The sequence below is a fragment of the Gasterosteus aculeatus genome, chromosome X, assembly GCF_964276395.1.
Source record: "Gasterosteus aculeatus chromosome X, fGasAcu3.hap1.1, whole genome shotgun sequence".
NCBI classification, from domain to species: Eukaryota; Metazoa; Chordata; class Actinopteri; order Perciformes; family Gasterosteidae; genus Gasterosteus; species Gasterosteus aculeatus.
This window is the reverse complement of record NC_135698.1, coordinates 13,808,391-13,823,878: the sequence shown is the minus strand read 5'-3', so window position 1 is coordinate 13,823,878 and position 15,488 is coordinate 13,808,391. Positions and strand designations below refer to the sequence as shown.

Sequence of the window (15,488 nt, the reverse complement as noted above, 5' to 3'; positions counted from 1 at the left end):
AAGAGTAGCAGTGGGCCTTCTGACATCAACGTTTGAGCAACATTGTATTTTTGGAACTGTGGAAATAGCATGTCCGTCCGTCTCAGTATGAGACCCACTCTGTCTGGTTACGGTCCTCTGGTTAGTTGTTATTGCTCACCACAGAGCAGAAACCGAGACAACGATGATTCACAACAACTGTGCAATTGCAATTGTTTTTATGACAACCTTAAACTCAAGGCTGGGAAGTATCTCATCTTGTTAAAGTTTTGTTTCTGCACCTTGGAAACCTTCCCAAACGTTTCCGTTTGTTCACACATTTGCTGCTGTCTTATGAGCAATGATTCGAATTCATTGCAGAGTGAGGTAAAAAAAACAACAGAAGATCCACTGCTGACGCAACTGATCCCCCATTACTTCAGTGATCAAACAGCCTGTGGGTAAAACATCTCCCGTTGCAAAACCAATGCACTCACATGCACACAAACCACAGCTTACTTTCCGTTTCTCTTCAGGAAGCTCCGGCTTTGTTCAGACGGCTCTTTTACGCAAATGAGCTGCATTGAGCTCTACTGTGCCGTTGCCCAACATCAATGCTTTCCAAGCCAGTGGAAATGTATGTGCAATAGTAAATGTCATCTGTCTATATCTCCCGTGCACTGTGGGCTCCCTCAGAACAGCCTTGGTTGGAGGATACAGATTGTTAAGAAGTTGACAGAAGCATTTGAGTGTTTGCTGAAATGACACCAGGTTCAAACCACGAACTCTCAAGGAAAGGTACGTACCTCATCCTAATTAGTAAAAAAAACACAAACCAACAGTTTTTGAGATTTGCTTTTGTCTGAATAGACAAGAATAAACTCGTATTTGTCTATCTCTTTTCAGCCATTGAAAGAAATTTCTGCGTGCTGTACAGACAACAGAAGCCCAGATCTGAGAGGACCTGCCGGTTGGGGACCAGGACAAAGGAGCAGAGACAAAGAAAATCCCCTCACTCTAAGACCTGTCGGACGTTTTTGCTCAACGTGAGTACTGCTGCTACATTCCTACCTACCTCCCCAGAACCGGTCCCTTCCCGCTTCAATGTCTAACTTATTAACAAAATAATCTCCATGCAAACTAGAAGTTTGCGTAACACCGATGTGACATTACATCAGAGTAGGTGAGTGTACACAGAGGTCTGCCTGGATGAAAAGGGAAAACAGCCTCTTTCGTATGTAGAGGGAGAACAGACTTTTGATATCGTGAATTCTTAATATTTTTGATTATATTAAATTGAAATATTAAATATTGTCACTTAACGGCAAAGAAATAATGTACAGTATATGTTCAATTCAAGATAAGCATGAATGAACGTGTCTTTTCCTGCAACAATAGAAATGTTGAGCTACTTTTAGGTTTTGGACGCTTCCTGGAGAATAAGCAAATTAGTCAGTTAAAATGCCCTCTCCCTTTGTATGTTTTCAAAATGACTGCTGGTCGTGTTGATCGGCTTTCTGTGTGCCTTTGAAAAGGGCCGGGTAAGGATGGAGCAGAGGGAACCGACAGTTGACTGTCATTCGGAAGGGACTGAAGGACGACTCAAGGAACTGGCTTCCAGGTGGTTTATAGAGACGCAAATGCCGCTCATCGTCCACAACGGCTTCTTCCCCACGTGGTTCCTGGGCTTCATTACAAGAAAGTAAGTATTCATTGAGGAAACATTTCATCAAATGGCCAAAATAGATGTCAAGTGTGCTAGGGGTGTGTTTCCATCCTTTTTTCAAGTTAGAAATCAACTGCTCAATAATATACTTTGTGTGGAATTCAATTCTCAAAAGTGTTATTCTTCCATTGGAAATAATAAATAACTGAATTATTTGCTGATATATAACGACTTAAAAACTCCAGTACAGAGTAGTAAAAATGCTTTCTTATTTTGCTTGTGAAGAAAATAATAGAATATGCGTTGTACTTGAGCTATATCATCGCACAGTCACAGTATACATCAGGAGCATTGATATTTTAGTACAGCAGACATTAAAGACCTATCCTATGGCCGACATACAGTAAACACCTACACAACCCGTGTATAGGTAAATTACATGGTTTGTGAAAAAGACCTGAAACTAAATGGATTTTCCTGTGATGAAATGAAATTTCTAAGGGGAATTACGTGATCCGCTTTGCCGTTCCTGTAAACTCAAGTCAAGTTGGGCTTTTTGGAAGCTCGTTTCAGTCTGTGTTTTTAAAGTTGTAATATTTTCAGGGAGGCTGAAGAAATACTCCGGGAAAAGGAGCTGGGGTGTTTCCTGATCCGTCTCAGTGACAAGGCCATGGGATACATACTGTCTTATAAGTGAGTAGTGGTTTGATCTGAACAACAACTGTTCTTCAGAAAACTTATTTTGAAATGAACCTGAACCAAAACATTTGCTCTCTACATTTATTTTCATTTATAACAATTCTTGCTTATACTTTAAATATAATGATATGTAATATATAGCTGTTGGTAATTAAGAGCTCAGGACGAAACCTCGTAATTCTTTTTTTACTTAACCACAGATCTCATTTCTGTTATTTAAATCGTACTCCAACTTTGTTTTTTTGTCCATTTTCAGATGTGTTTTTTTAATCAATCAATTTAAATTTTCTGTTGCAGGGGGCAGGATCGGTGTAGGCATTTTGTGATAAACCAAAGTGAATCGGGGCAGTTTGTAGTGTGTGGAGACACCGAGGGACACGACTCAGTCGCTGATCTCATTGAGTACTACAAGTCGAGCCCCATTCAGCCGTTTGGAGAGTACCTGGCATCTTCGTGTTTTGAGGTGAGCTAAAAAACCCTCAGTCTCTTTCTGCAAGTAACGACAATTGAGAATAAAGATCTAACTGGTGCTTTGTTCCCTGCAGGCACTGGATGAAGAGCTCTATGATTTCATCCAGGTCAGCCCCAAAGAGAAACCTCTAGCCACCGACAAAGCTGTGAAGCCCAAGCGAAAGCCACTGATTAACTCTGCCTCAGAGCAGCCGCCTGCACGGCCCCCAAAGGGCAACAGGACCCAGGAGGCGAGTATATTCCGCTATATTCTGGAAGAATATTCCAATGTCTACAGCACACAGAAATTGTTGTTGTACTTATATGGAGGTATGTACTTATACCTCCAAGCCGACTTGACGAACCTGGCTTCTTGTGTAAAACAGGTGGTACCACCTTTGCCTCGGAGGAACAGGCCAGTTGCCGATGACCCCCTAAATGACCCGGACAGGGCTTTGTACGCTCAGCTCAAAAAGCAGTCACCCAGGGAGATCCCGAGATTCCAACACGCCTCCCAGGACAATCCCCAAGGAGATAAGGCCGGGAGAGCCGAGAGATCCTCAACCCAGGATCAGAGCAGGTGTAGTTCTCCATCCGCAGCCGAGTCTGTTTACTCTCAGCTCGGCCTGCTGGACAGCAAGAGCAGATCTCTGCCGCTTCTGGACAACATCGTAGATGGAGAGCAGTCGTACCGGCTGAGAGCATCTCCCCTGACTCCTCCGAGGCTTTCCCCCAAGCCCGTCAGAGAAAACACGAGCGTCAGGCCCCTGCCGGAGACGACGGACTCCAGCAGCAGCCAGAGCCTGGAACACATGGGCGACAGCGCCGTCTACCTTCTGGCCGGCAGGCCTGGTAGTCCTCCCACCACATCCTCTGCGACCAGGTACGCCGAGGTCCCGATGACGTCTCCCCCTCACGAGAACACGTATGAGCGGATTCCTGGCCACGAGGAGCCAGCGACACCCGAACCCAACTGCAACACGTACGAGCCTCTGGAGGACATCAGACCAAAACACAAACACTCTTCCTTTGGGTTAAAGGTTAGTAATGTCGTCAACAGCAGTTGATTGTTATTTCATTTTCATCCAATTGTAGTTATTGATTTCCTTTTTTTTTACTTACCTACAGAATGATAAATGGAAATGGCTGTTCCCTGAGGTCAAGAGGAAGTGGTGAAGATGTTACCATTCACTAATAGAAACTAGTTCACTAGTTTTTCTTTGGCACTACAGAGGTCAAGCCTAAAATACAGTCTGTGGAAGCTTATTTTCGACGTGGGCTCACATGTTCATAGTTATTCAAATGACATTTTCTGTGTTTTTGCTTTTTAATGTATTTATTTAATAAATTATGCTGTATTTAAATTTCATTTTCTCTATTTAAATAAAACGACAGATTAAAACAGGAAAACCTATTATTAATAAAGGGACCATAAAGAGAAGAGACTGTTACTAATCTGTAAAGACATTTTGCTTACAGGCTGCCACCATCAATGCTTCATTATGTTCACAGGAAACCTTATTTGCATACAGATTTCCAACGTCTGCATATAACTGCAATGAGGAAGTGTGTCAAATATGTTGAAATGGAATGTATTATCTTCTATCATCTGCTGTTCTTTAACTTTGTAGTTCTAGTTCTAGTGTTATGCACTGAGATCAAGACAGTAACATTTCTGTCTTCCTACTTGAATGCTTTTCATGGTAACAGGAACAGATACGTACAGTTTTTAGTTGTTCCCCTGAGAGTAAAACAAGATCAACCAATCATTCAGCTTGCAGCACCAACAATGTTTTTAAATTTCAGTCTCTTTCACAACTTAAATAAAGATTATAGAGCGACTTCTAAAAACAATGAAACAAGATGTCAAAAATGCCCATCTGTGTATCATTTGGTTTCTGCACCTGTGAATACCACAATGCACCATGTTCATTATATGCAAAATAAGAGATGAGAAGAGAGAGAACATATCCTAATTTTGTTATCACAGTATTATAGTATTGTGGTGAGATTAAGAGATAATTACAATAACCAAAAATATTTCCAACACAGAATAATTATTTTAAAAACTTAACTTTAACCCCTAAAAGAAAAAGACACCAGACAGAGGAACTTGCTCACAGTAACGGCTGCTTTACAGCTCCAGTATCACAGTTTACCAGAAGCTTCTCTGCTGGAATCATAATCAAACAGATGCTCTTTGTGAGACCAGTAGTTAATGAATCCACACAGTCAGCAATGAGTTGCCCTGAATATTTGGAGCTGCCCTCATAAAGGAGCCTGGAGAATCGGGAGGAACTAAGTGACTGCTCTGATGGCTGCTCACTGATCTAATTAAGACACTCAATTGTATCAGCTCTTCCTAACTATTCGTAGCTGGCAGTATGCGGGAAAATAATCATCCCATTCACCACAGTGTCTGTTTTGTAAACACGAGTGTATTCTGTGTCTGCTGTCAGACACGAGATCCAGCCGTAAGCTGCATTGGTAATAACAAGTACAATGTGTTCGACTGTGTCGAACTGTGGTGGCACTTCAGGAAGACCAATGGCTGACAAAATCAGTAACATTCCATTACACAGGTCCCCGCTGGAGTGTTTGTTACGTTATGTAACCGGTTGAGGATGTCACATGTAACAGAATTTTCAATAGCTGCCCAACATCCACATTTTGATTCAGTAGTATAACTGGAAGCTGAAAAACATACATAACTCAACAGATAACTGCTGCAAATGTGTACCCTGTAGCTAAGAAAGCAGGGTTAATCACACAACAGGACCAGCACCGTTTTCTTGCAGCAATCCCGTTGAGATTAACAGTGTGTGCAGGATGTAATCATGCCTGAGAGTGCTGAGGCAGCACACTCCTAACGATCACATCCGGCCCAACAGGTTATTACTGCTCATATGATGCAGAGAGGCAGTCACTCTGGGTCTTTACTGTGCATGCTCCTTGTCAACATTGATGGGTGGCTTGAGGTAAACTGGTTATATGGGGCCGGCTTTACTGAACTGATAACAGTTGAATGATTCAATTTTGGTTGACGAGAGCTCCTGTATTTAAGGATAATTGCAGGCTTTCTCAGTGACCACAATTGACAACATAAATATCTATTGGCATCACAAGTACCTTCACAGAAATAAGAATCAAGACAGAAAAACATATTTATTCTGAGACATATATCTGAGGTCACATAAAACACATGTAACATGTTTATCCAAAAGATGGCTGCATATAATACATTGTGATAATGGCTGAGGCAGACAACAGACAACAGAGCCCTTCATCTAACTGGAGAACAGTAAGATATGATTGTCTTCATCTTTACTTACACATGCAAAAAAACAAACTCAAAATGTCAATAGCAATACACTGCATTTCTTTATATTGTATAACTTGTATAAAATATCTGCAGAACCTTGTTTCCTGCTCTTCTGCTTTCATTCCCTTCAACCTTTTTCCTTCGCCTTATGAATACTAAATATCGTGTGTGTCGGAAGGAAGTCGTGGGAGTATCGCATGTGCAATATTCTGTAGGTAGACGAGCTTTGTAGGCATCAATCCAGAGTCTGGCTGTTTTCGCACTTGTTTCACTGACTGTGATTCAACCTTAACATGTGGAACACATAGGAGACCCATCCAGGTTAAGCCCTTTCGTAGGTGGTAAAAGGAAAATACATTCTCATCTAGAAATAATCGTTACTTGGAATTCGGCTTTAACCTGTATTTTTGCTTGAGGAGGTCAGGGTGTCTTTAATGTGGGAAACAGGCACTTTGCTGTGGCAATGACATGCAGGTAGAGTCCTGAGGTTCACCACGCCGCCGACCTTCCATGGCGCCCTCTCAGATTCGTATATGGAAGGTACTGAGGTGACATGAGACATGATATGGGAGAGTTAAGACAATGAGTTACTGCAAAAGGGGGCAATAAACAAACAGGAATCCGGAATAGCGGTGTTCAGTTTTCCTTTTTAAAAGTTTCTTTTTAAAAGGTCCATCGCTTGTCATATAGAATGAGGTATATACAATGTGTTGACAAATTTATCAAACATTTGATCACCTTAGAAAGTCGGGAGCCCTCGTAATCATGTTTTCAAAGTCAGCAAAGGAGAGTTTGTGGTCTCCGTCTAAGTCCGCCTCCTCGATGGCCTTCTCACACACAAGCTGCACCTCTTCAGGAGTCAACTCCTCCTTCGTCAGCTTATTCAGAGTCTTCTCCAGGTCCTCTTTGCACAGGAAATTGTCCACGTTGTAATCTGTGGGCAACACAGATCCATAACAAAAAAACAAACAAAAAAAAAAAATACATATTTTCACATGATCAGTTCTTCACTTCAAAAACTGACAATGGAATGTGGTCAAAATATTCCTACCGTATATTTTGAAGGCGTATATTGCCTTGAGCTCTCTCGGAGCCATTTCACTCAGGACGGAGAACATGTCCACAAATTCATTGAAGCTGAGATTCCCCATCCCATCCTCTGAGAAAGACTCTACGATCCTGCTGCAGAACGGGTTCTCCTACGATGAGGGCGAAACATTTAAGACAGATTTGTGCAAAGGATGCCACACTTTATTGTAGCTTTTACATTCTGTTGTCAGTTTGGCATACGATCTGCAGTGGTATGAACTGGAAGGTGCTTTTCTGCTGATCACAGGGTTTGAGTGAAAAGGGCTGACTCAAGCTCAATACAACATCAGCAAAATAACCCATTTGCATGAACAGCCAGCAGCCTCCTTGGGTAAAGCCTTTTCTAACTGTGTATCCTGAGACATGTCGGTGACTGTGTCATCCGGTCAACTCAGCAACGCTCATCACAACCCAGCGAGATATGAATTCATCTCCGGCTATGCGGCTGCGTAGAGCACTTTGTGTGATGGCATATCCTCTGGATCTCCGTCTTCCTTCCCCACATGCAATCATGTGACCGTTTTACAGCCGTCGGCCACGTTGTACTTCTCTGTGCTGGTGCAGGTGGATGAGGACGCCTTATGAAATGTTGTGGTATTTGCGTCTGGTGCGCAGGAGAAAAGTGGAGGTAAACGTGTCGGCAATGTGTTACGCAACATGCTAAATGCAATATTCCTGGATGCTCTTCTCAGATGCCAGGTGCTTAAAAATAGGAGGGCGTGTGTCAGTCAGAGCAGGGAGGCTGAGCGTTTCATGGCACATTAACTTTCACGAGCTCACCGAGTGTGGTGTCATGCAATAAGATCAGTGATGACGACGGCTAGAAATCCATTCTGTCTGCTGAAAGAGAGTGTGTATTGATTAGGTGTCTGCCCACATGAGTAGCGTGTGCCACATTTGCTTCAGTGTCAATACAGCACAATCCCAGATAAGACAATTTGGTGAGCAGAAAGGTGCGGCTGATCCATTAGCAAATAAGACCTGAACTGAGAAATGTGGTAAAGAAGGATTTTTTACCTTTAACTCTGGCATGTTGACTATTAAGGCTAAAGGCAGTTTACAATCAGGATCGTTGGTGTAGTCCATCGGTACGAGGTGTGGAGCCAGCTCATGGTATCTGGCATGCAAGCTAGAATAACAAATAAATAAAAAACGTTTATGCTTCTGATGTACTGACAATATCAAACATACATATATAAAAAAATAACAACTTTATTATTTAGATAACATTTATATGTGTAATACATTTACAGGCTTTTATTTATAATATTATAAGAAACAATAAAAAACCTAAATTCTATAGCATTCATGATTGAAAGATGATTGAATACACACCGTCGGCAGAGTGTGTGCTTATCAGCCCCAAATTAAGATGATTTGTGAAAAATGTCTGGATTGGCCAGTTTCTGCAAGATACAGAATAACTGACGTGTTTTAATCTAGTGATTGGTCACAACACTGAGGGGTTGAAATTGTTACATCATCATTGCAGCTGGAGACAGGAATAAGAAGTGTTTTATGAAGGTGTGTGCGATCCGATTAGGTCCTCTTCTAATTGTCAATATGTTTTCTAGTTCAAAGATGGTCTTGGAATCAAAGTCATGCCAATTTTAATGATGAGGAAGAACTACATATATACTATTTTTAATAAAAGGAGAGGAAATCGATGCAGTGAAATGTTATTAGAGAAAGATAAAAATCATAAGTCATAAGCATGGTCCTGCTTAATTTAATGGACTGATTTGATCCCATCTGATTTACAAATAAAAATAAATGTAGGATCATTTGTAATGCATTTTGTAACATGAATTTTAATCTTTAATTAGTTATTGATGGTTTGTGTACTTTTAGAAGACAGCTGAATTCAATGTCTTATTTTTTGAAGAAATAATTTAAAAGACAACCTATTCTGTACAAACTACCCCAAATTCTCACTCTCATCCTTTTCTAATGTTACACTGCAGCATTCTTTAGAGATTCTTTCTGAGAGTAGATGACAGTTATTTTCATGTTTGTAGGTGTTGCGGATGCACGTGTAGAATGAGGTAGAAACGCGACAATGGAAACAACACCAGCGTCAAAAGGTCAACGTGATTCTCAAAGGTTCATGTAACATACTGATGCTACAGGACAGAACCTTCTATATACTCATTGCCGAAACACCGTTAGATTTTAAGCAACCTTGATGCACAATGAACGCACGTTGTGTGACATTGGGAGCAGTGACTTGGGTCTTTATTGGTTGTTATGTTGCACACTGTTTGTATTTGTCGAGATGTTAAGTCGATGGGGAGCTACAGGAAGATTAGTTATGGGTTGTATAAGATGATTTAGGATGTCAGGAACTTTAGTAGCCAGTGAACTGTAAATGGAAATACAAAAATCGATGTTGAATAACGCATTTCTCGGTTTTGGATTATTTCAAAAGAAGCTTAATGCAGACTGTGTAATCGTTTCTATATAATCCCTTGTAATGAAAGTATGCTTTGTGATTTAAAATACAGAACCACGTGTCACCCTGGTGTTCACTTAAAGCGCATTTTAAGCACAGAGCAAACAGGAAAATAAAGGACAGGCGCATCACATTTTGGTAATATCTTTATGTGTATAGGTTTATGTTATCTGTAAGATATGCATCAGAATCAGAAAACAAATCTTACCGCAGAATTTCTTTGCGGGTGAAAAACGTACAGTCCTGCAACAAAGGAAAAAACACAAATATGAAAACTAGGAAGTCTGTTGTTATGAAGCCATAGATATTTACATATATTATTTGAAAAAACACCCTCAATAACACATCTTTCAGTCACATAAAAAAATAGAACGTGAACTCTAGTGGGAACATAGGCGACGTGTCTGGTGTCACTTGAACGAAAATGTGTGTGTGCGTGAGTGTGCGTGCGTGCGTGCGTGTTGTCACCTGCCACTTATACGATATGGCACAAGGAACACTATCTGCTGTTGTATAACATGCATGTATTTGGCACACACGACATCAAGAAGCCCCACATGAGGCCCTTCACTTTACATTTGCTGCACTCTGAGCTGTGTTCATGCGTGTAAGGAGGAAAGGAAAAGCCAGATGAGTTCTATCCGCTCAAAACAGCACCAAAGAAATTGGAGTAAATTACCATTTTATTTGTGAAGCGACATCAATTCATTGTACACTTGTCTCAAACATGTCAGATGTCAACATCAGTAAATTGGTGACTGTTGAACAACGAAACAAGCAAGTTCACTCAATTGATATCTATTGTACCATATTTAATCCTAAGATTAAAAATGTATTGATACCCAAGACAGAATAACCCAAAAGCATTGGTGTGCTGATAAGGTTTTAAAGAGCAGCAAGAGTAACCAGAGAGGCTGTCACCTGAGAGTAGAGTTTCACAGCACATCACACACCCGGTTTGACATCAATTATTAAGTCCACACCTTCTCCCATGATAAACCTGTGCACTCAAAGATGCGTTTCCTCCCAGGAAAACCTGGACTATTGTTACAGGGAACAAAGCGCCTTTTCTTATCAAATAGTGAAATAAAATCCAGCGGTTTGCAGTGAAATCAAAACCGTCTGCTATTTGCACCTATCGACACGTATACATTACAATATTTAATAGTCATAACTGAAAACACTGTTGGGAAATGTATTAGTGTCTATATATAGATGGGGATTAGAGCCATGTGGCACTAATGATCAATATTCATCCATTTGACTTTTTCCTCTATTTAAATATGATGATGGAAGAAAAGCAATTCATGCAATTAAGTCTTGAAACACCAACACCTAATAACATTAACAGTTTTATAACACCGACCCCTAATAACTACAAGCACTGCAAAGATGTATAAGCCTCATGCCCAATTTACACACTCGTGTTGTGCTTTAAGTTTTGGGTTTTTTTTTCGGATGTAGCAGCTGGACAAAGCTCCTCCAACCATCTGCACTGACCTGGTAGGCATCAAGCTGCTCGTCGGTAAAGATCGTTTGCTTGTTGCCCATGTTAGTCAGGTAATCGGTTGCTTGTATTGAAAGTCCGAAGCCTTTTCTCAATGAAAGGCATTTAGGGGGTCCGCGGCAGACTCAAGTCTCCTCCTTAGAACGGGTGGTTGCTGTCGTCCGTGCAGGAGCTGTGCGCCATGCACGTTAAAAGGTACTGCATGCGCGACAAAAACATTGGAGAAAAGGGAAATAGAAAGTAGAAGAGCGGAGTCAGTGCAGGTGGAGGCGGAGGGTTTATCTGCGGAGACGTGGAGCTGCAGACGGATGCTGCGTGTCCCCTTGAGCTAGGAGAACCAATAGGAACTCAGCTATACAAATGAATGAATAAATAAATACACACACACACACACACACACACACACATAATTAATCCATAGATTGTGGTTTGCTTAGGTGAAGAAAAGCAAATATGAAATGGATTGCTGCTGTGTATGTTAGATGTTAAATGCAGTTGTATGCACGTCGACAATATTTTGGGAGTGTGCAGTGGTGGTGAATTTAGTCAGTCTGCCTGAGATGCGCCAGTGGGATAAAAATACAAAACCGGTGTGAATATACAAAGTTACCTTTACTGGCAATGTGTACATGCACTACAAACCCCGGAAAGACACCTGGCCAGAGTATCTATTTTTTCACATTTGTCGTTTCTTTTCAAAACAAATCTTAGACTTGCATGTTTGCATTGAATATTTCACCGCTGATTGAATAAGACCTCGAATGCTCATTTATTTCCCATCCTTTTTATTTAATTAATTGTACTAGATATTGACGAACGTTACACTTACACAAAACAAAACCCCATCGATAAATAACTGATCATTGCTGTGCACAACTTTAAACTTTGAATTGCAAACGAACCTGTTGACCAGTCACATTGCATAACGAATAATGCAACAATTTGTCCCAGGGACGCCCCCGTCCTCTCTGTAACACAACATATCGCTTTATTTTCACCGTGCTGGACTGCGGACACTGAAGTCCGTTTAATCCACCTGCGTGCTATCACACTGCACTCCGGGGCAGATGCCTATTTCACATTTCACCTCCCCAAATAATAACCACTGGCGTTCCCTTCCCTTGCTTTAAAACCGTCGCTTCATTTATTGCGATAAGTAGCTTTCTAGGCACCAAAGTTGCCCGCGATGGAGTCAAAGCGAGAAAAAGACCAAGGTAAGTTGAGACGGGTAGCTTGTTGCTACGCTAGCGACGGGCAGCGCGTGCTAGCTAGCCGGCTAGCCGCGGCGTTAGCTTAACTGTAGCCGACAACGTATCGTTCGTTACATAACATGTTGCGTGTGTCATCATCAGAAGAATAACGAACAATTACCATCTTCGTGAGCTAACCCTCCCACTCTCATTCGGCTGAATCATCCTCGTGGAATCACGCACAGCTACTAACATTCGCTAACAGCATTTACTGGTGCTAAGCTAAACACCAGCACGGTTGTTGCTTTCTACGTTTATTGATAAGTTTCAAAACGTATTCAATGGTCCTGCTTATCCCACACAAGTGCCCCCCCCCCCCCCCCTTTTTTGTAGCAGGGTGTAAAGTGCCATCAACACTCAAGTTATATCTAAAAAATATGTGAATAAAATAACCCCGGTGTAATTATTTATCCTCAACTTGTCAGGGAGTCTGTGTTTCATTTATTCAGGCTCATGAAAGAGTGGTCATGTGTAGTTAAGGGTTGGGGACCTAAATTCTGCCCGAGGAAATTAAGCCAAATATAACTCCCTCCGTTGTTATTCATGAATGTTGAATGTCAAGCTTCTACAACACACACACACACACACACACACACACACACACACACAGCACATCTGCCTGTTTGTGTCCCGTCTCAACAGAGCTAGAGGAAAAGCTCAGCATGCTGCCAGATGAGGAAATCCCATGTCCGCTTGAATCGGTATTTACTATTCAGAGCATGATTTCACGGGTGGTTGGATTGTTCCTCTGCAAACAGAGCAGCATTCTGTTTCTGGAGCGCTGAGTCACAACTATGGGCACGAGGATTTCGCTGCATATGTAGGAAAAGAAAGGTGAATGTGGCTTGTTTCTCTTGGTTCTTTCAGAGGCAGACTGTGAGAAGATAACCGCTGTGCTGCTCAAGTCACGTACTGGAGAATTCGATTTGGAGTCGATACTGTTCCTCAAATTGAGAGGTCTTGGTAAGAATTAAATCAGCGTTTCTCCTGTTAATTCCTTTGAAGATGCGTTATTGTTCGTAATGGTTGGTTGCATGTATGTCTTACAGGAATCCATGATCTTGGATGCCTTGGGGAGTGTATGAGTTTAGAGAAACTGGACCTCTCTGCAAATAACATCACAAATTTAGCCCCTCTGGCATCTCTTCGTCTTCTTTCTGTTCTTGGTTTGTCTGCCAACAGGATTTCCAATTTAGGTACTGTTTCAGGAACGGAACATTCTTTAGATGCATGCTGTGTGTTCTCTTGTAAGGAAAATCTCTGTCATGTATGTAATTAAATGTTTTATTGCATTGTTATTGCTTTTGTGCTTACAGATCCCCTGCGCAGCTGTGACAGTTTACAGCACTTAAACTTGGCTGGTAATATCATATCCAGGTAACGTGACGATGAATAGGATTATGAATATGTCAGAAATTACATTGTATACAGACAATGTAATGTGTCATTGCTGTTAAAGATTGTAATATTTGGTTACCAGTAATTATTGTTCCTGAATTGGTAAAAAGCATCTCTCATGGGTTATTTCTTTTAAACAGCATTGAGAGCCTCCACTGCCTTCAGCCTTTGAGAAAGCTGGAAAATATACGTCTTAAAGACAACACCTATAATTATAGTAATCCAGGTAATTATTTTGTGACTTAATTTTTTGCATCCCTGTAAATGGAATATCTTGTTAAGAGAACTCACAGTGACTTTCTCTGTGCACAGTGTGCAGGAACTCGGCATATAGAAATACAGTTCTAGAGATGTTCCCCAACATCAAAGTGCTGGATGGTAAGATATGTATTTTTATTCTTTTAGTTTCTTGCATAACGTTAACTCCCAGACTCTTGTTACATTTTATAATCGGTTTCTCATTTGCAGGTGAAAGAGTGGTCGGACGTGGGAGTGACTTGTACCAATTATGCAAAGACATTGATGATACCATCAAAGGTATTTTAGTTAGTTAGGGTTTGACTGCATCCTGACTGGTAATTTATTAATACACGTCCATTAATCTGTCAGTTGTAGAAAAAAGTATTTATCGTCCAGTGGCGCACCTGACGTGTCTGTGATGCACAATTGTAGAACAATTTTAATATTCAAGTAAATTGTGACTTAACTGTTTTTTTTATATTACTATCTAGCTGGTTTGTACAAGAACGGACAGCTTGTTGAACATTCTGATTGCAAACCGTGGGTGGAGGATAATTACTGGGAGATAAAAAGATCAAATAATGCCATTATTGAAGAAGCTTACAAACAGTTTAACGGTAAGTAGTTCTTTGCAGAGCCATTAAAAAAAAGAAGAATCAGATATATTGTGTTTCCACTGTGGTACAATGTATACCATTTCTTTTTCTCCAGATGTACTTCATGAATGCAGACTCCTCAACAACAGAGCCACTCATGTCATTTCGCAAACTGAAAGATCTATGAGCCTGAAGAAGCAGCCAAAGCAGTATGCTATCTGAGTTGGGCTATTTTAAACACAGTTTTTGTTTTTTATGGTATACCATGGCTGATGTACTGTATTTTTTTTCTTCAAATTGCTAAGCTATATCCAAATGCTTGATAAGTATCATTGCCAGACACATTCTTTGTGTTGCAGTGTGAGGCATTTGTTGAAATTCTATCTCATCCTATGCAGTGCGTATCAAAGGGTAGACTTAAGTGGTTTGGAAACCTGTATCCATACTGAACCCCCTCAGTTTGGTTTCAAAGATGTCTTTACTTGCACAGTGTGCATTTTGTACCATCCTGTAGCCTGCATTTATGCTGAGCGATTTGCTGCTTAAGATTTTCTATAGGTTTTACTTAAAAGCATTTTTTCCATTTTGCATTGCTGGATAGTTTTGGGAGTAAATTTATCCCATGCTGTATGCTTTCTTTGTTAGATGAACCTTTGCAAAAGTCGATTGGATGATTGTTTCAGCTGTTTTTACTTGTTTTGTATCATAATGTTGACTATGTGTGGAACCACCCTGTGGCAAATACAATGCTTATAAAGTTATGTTTTACCTCCCTGATTTTTACTCACACTTACAACTGTTACTGTACGTACATAATATACATTTTTTGCACATCTACTGCCAAAGAAAACATGGACTCGG

At 40.8% G+C, this 15,488-nt stretch overlaps 3 protein-coding genes across 5 annotated transcripts; 2 read left to right on the top strand and 1 right to left on the bottom strand.

The window, feature by feature from the left end:
* The first annotated feature begins 525 nt into the window (after positions 1-525).
* On the top strand, positions 526-4,624 carry LOC120808896 (uncharacterized). The gene is made up of 8 exons (XM_040162178.2): positions 526-756; positions 865-1,004; positions 1,494-1,660; positions 2,228-2,317; positions 2,621-2,786; positions 2,869-3,024; positions 3,160-3,813; positions 3,902-4,624. The coding sequence occupies exons 1-8, from the start codon at positions 720-722 to the stop codon at positions 3,947-3,949; spliced, it is 1,458 nt and encodes a 485-aa protein (XP_040018112.1). The 5' UTR covers positions 526-719; the 3' UTR covers positions 3,950-4,624.
* Positions 4,625-5,913: 1,289 nt separating this feature from the next.
* Positions 5,914-12,715, bottom strand: cib2 (calcium and integrin binding family member 2). Of its 2 annotated transcripts, XM_040162188.2 has the most exons (7): positions 12,515-12,655; positions 11,137-11,341; positions 9,845-9,879; positions 8,202-8,313; positions 7,147-7,294; positions 6,834-7,029; positions 5,914-6,638 (listed from the first exon to the last, which is right to left on the bottom strand). In XM_040162188.2, exons 2-7 carry the CDS (start codon positions 11,185-11,187, stop codon positions 6,617-6,619), a joined length of 564 nt encoding a protein of 187 aa, XP_040018122.1. In that variant the 5' UTR covers positions 11,188-11,341; positions 12,515-12,655; the 3' UTR covers positions 5,914-6,616. The 2 variants fall into 2 exon arrangements, with proteins under 2 accessions (XP_040018122.1, XP_040018123.1); XM_040162189.2 differs by lacking the exon at positions 11,137-11,341 and having other exon boundaries at positions 12,515-12,715.
* Positions 12,060-15,388, top strand: lrrc61 (leucine rich repeat containing 61). Of its 2 annotated transcripts, XM_040162185.2 has the most exons (10): positions 12,060-12,357; positions 13,036-13,094; positions 13,261-13,356; positions 13,443-13,589; positions 13,710-13,770; positions 13,932-14,017; positions 14,104-14,169; positions 14,260-14,328; positions 14,523-14,648; positions 14,743-15,388. In XM_040162185.2, exons 4-10 carry the CDS (start codon positions 13,475-13,477, stop codon positions 14,847-14,849), a joined length of 630 nt encoding a protein of 209 aa, XP_040018119.1. In that variant the 5' UTR covers positions 12,060-12,357; positions 13,036-13,094; positions 13,261-13,356; positions 13,443-13,474; the 3' UTR covers positions 14,850-15,388. The 2 variants fall into 2 exon arrangements, with proteins under 2 accessions (XP_040018119.1, XP_040018117.2); XM_040162183.2 differs by lacking the exon at positions 13,036-13,094 and having other exon boundaries at positions 12,066-12,357.
* Positions 15,389-15,488: the final 100 nt, after the last annotated feature.

Excerpts from the sequence above, each read along its gene's own strand:
- LOC120808896 (XM_040162178.2), top strand. The coding sequence starts at position 720 with ATGACACCAGGTTCAAACCACGAACTCTCAAGGAAAG. Across the intron at positions 1,661-2,227 it reads CTGGGCTTCATTACAAGAAA|GGAGGCTGAAGAAATACTCC; the intron begins GTAAGTATTCAT and ends TAATATTTTCAG. Across the intron at positions 2,318-2,620 it reads GGATACATACTGTCTTATAA|GGGGCAGGATCGGTGTAGGC; the intron begins GTGAGTAGTGGT and ends TTTCTGTTGCAG.
- cib2 (XM_040162188.2), bottom strand. The coding sequence starts at position 11,187 with ATGGGCAACAAGCAAACGATCTTTACCGACGAGCAGCTTGATGCCTAC. Across the intron at positions 7,295-8,201 it reads TCAACATGCCAGAGTTAAAG|GAGAACCCGTTCTGCAGCAG; the intron begins GTAAAAAATCCT and ends CCCTCATCGTAG. Across the intron at positions 6,639-6,833 it reads AGGGCTCCCGACTTTCTAAG|TACCTTCCATATACGAATCT; the intron begins GTGATCAAATGT and ends ATGTCACCTCAG.
- lrrc61 (XM_040162183.2), top strand. The coding sequence starts at position 12,330 with ATGGAGTCAAAGCGAGAAAAAGACCAAG. Across the intron at positions 13,357-13,442 it reads CCTCAAATTGAGAGGTCTTG|GAATCCATGATCTTGGATGC; the intron begins GTAAGAATTAAA and ends TATGTCTTACAG. Across the intron at positions 14,329-14,522 it reads CATTGATGATACCATCAAAG|CTGGTTTGTACAAGAACGGA; the intron begins GTATTTTAGTTA and ends ATTACTATCTAG.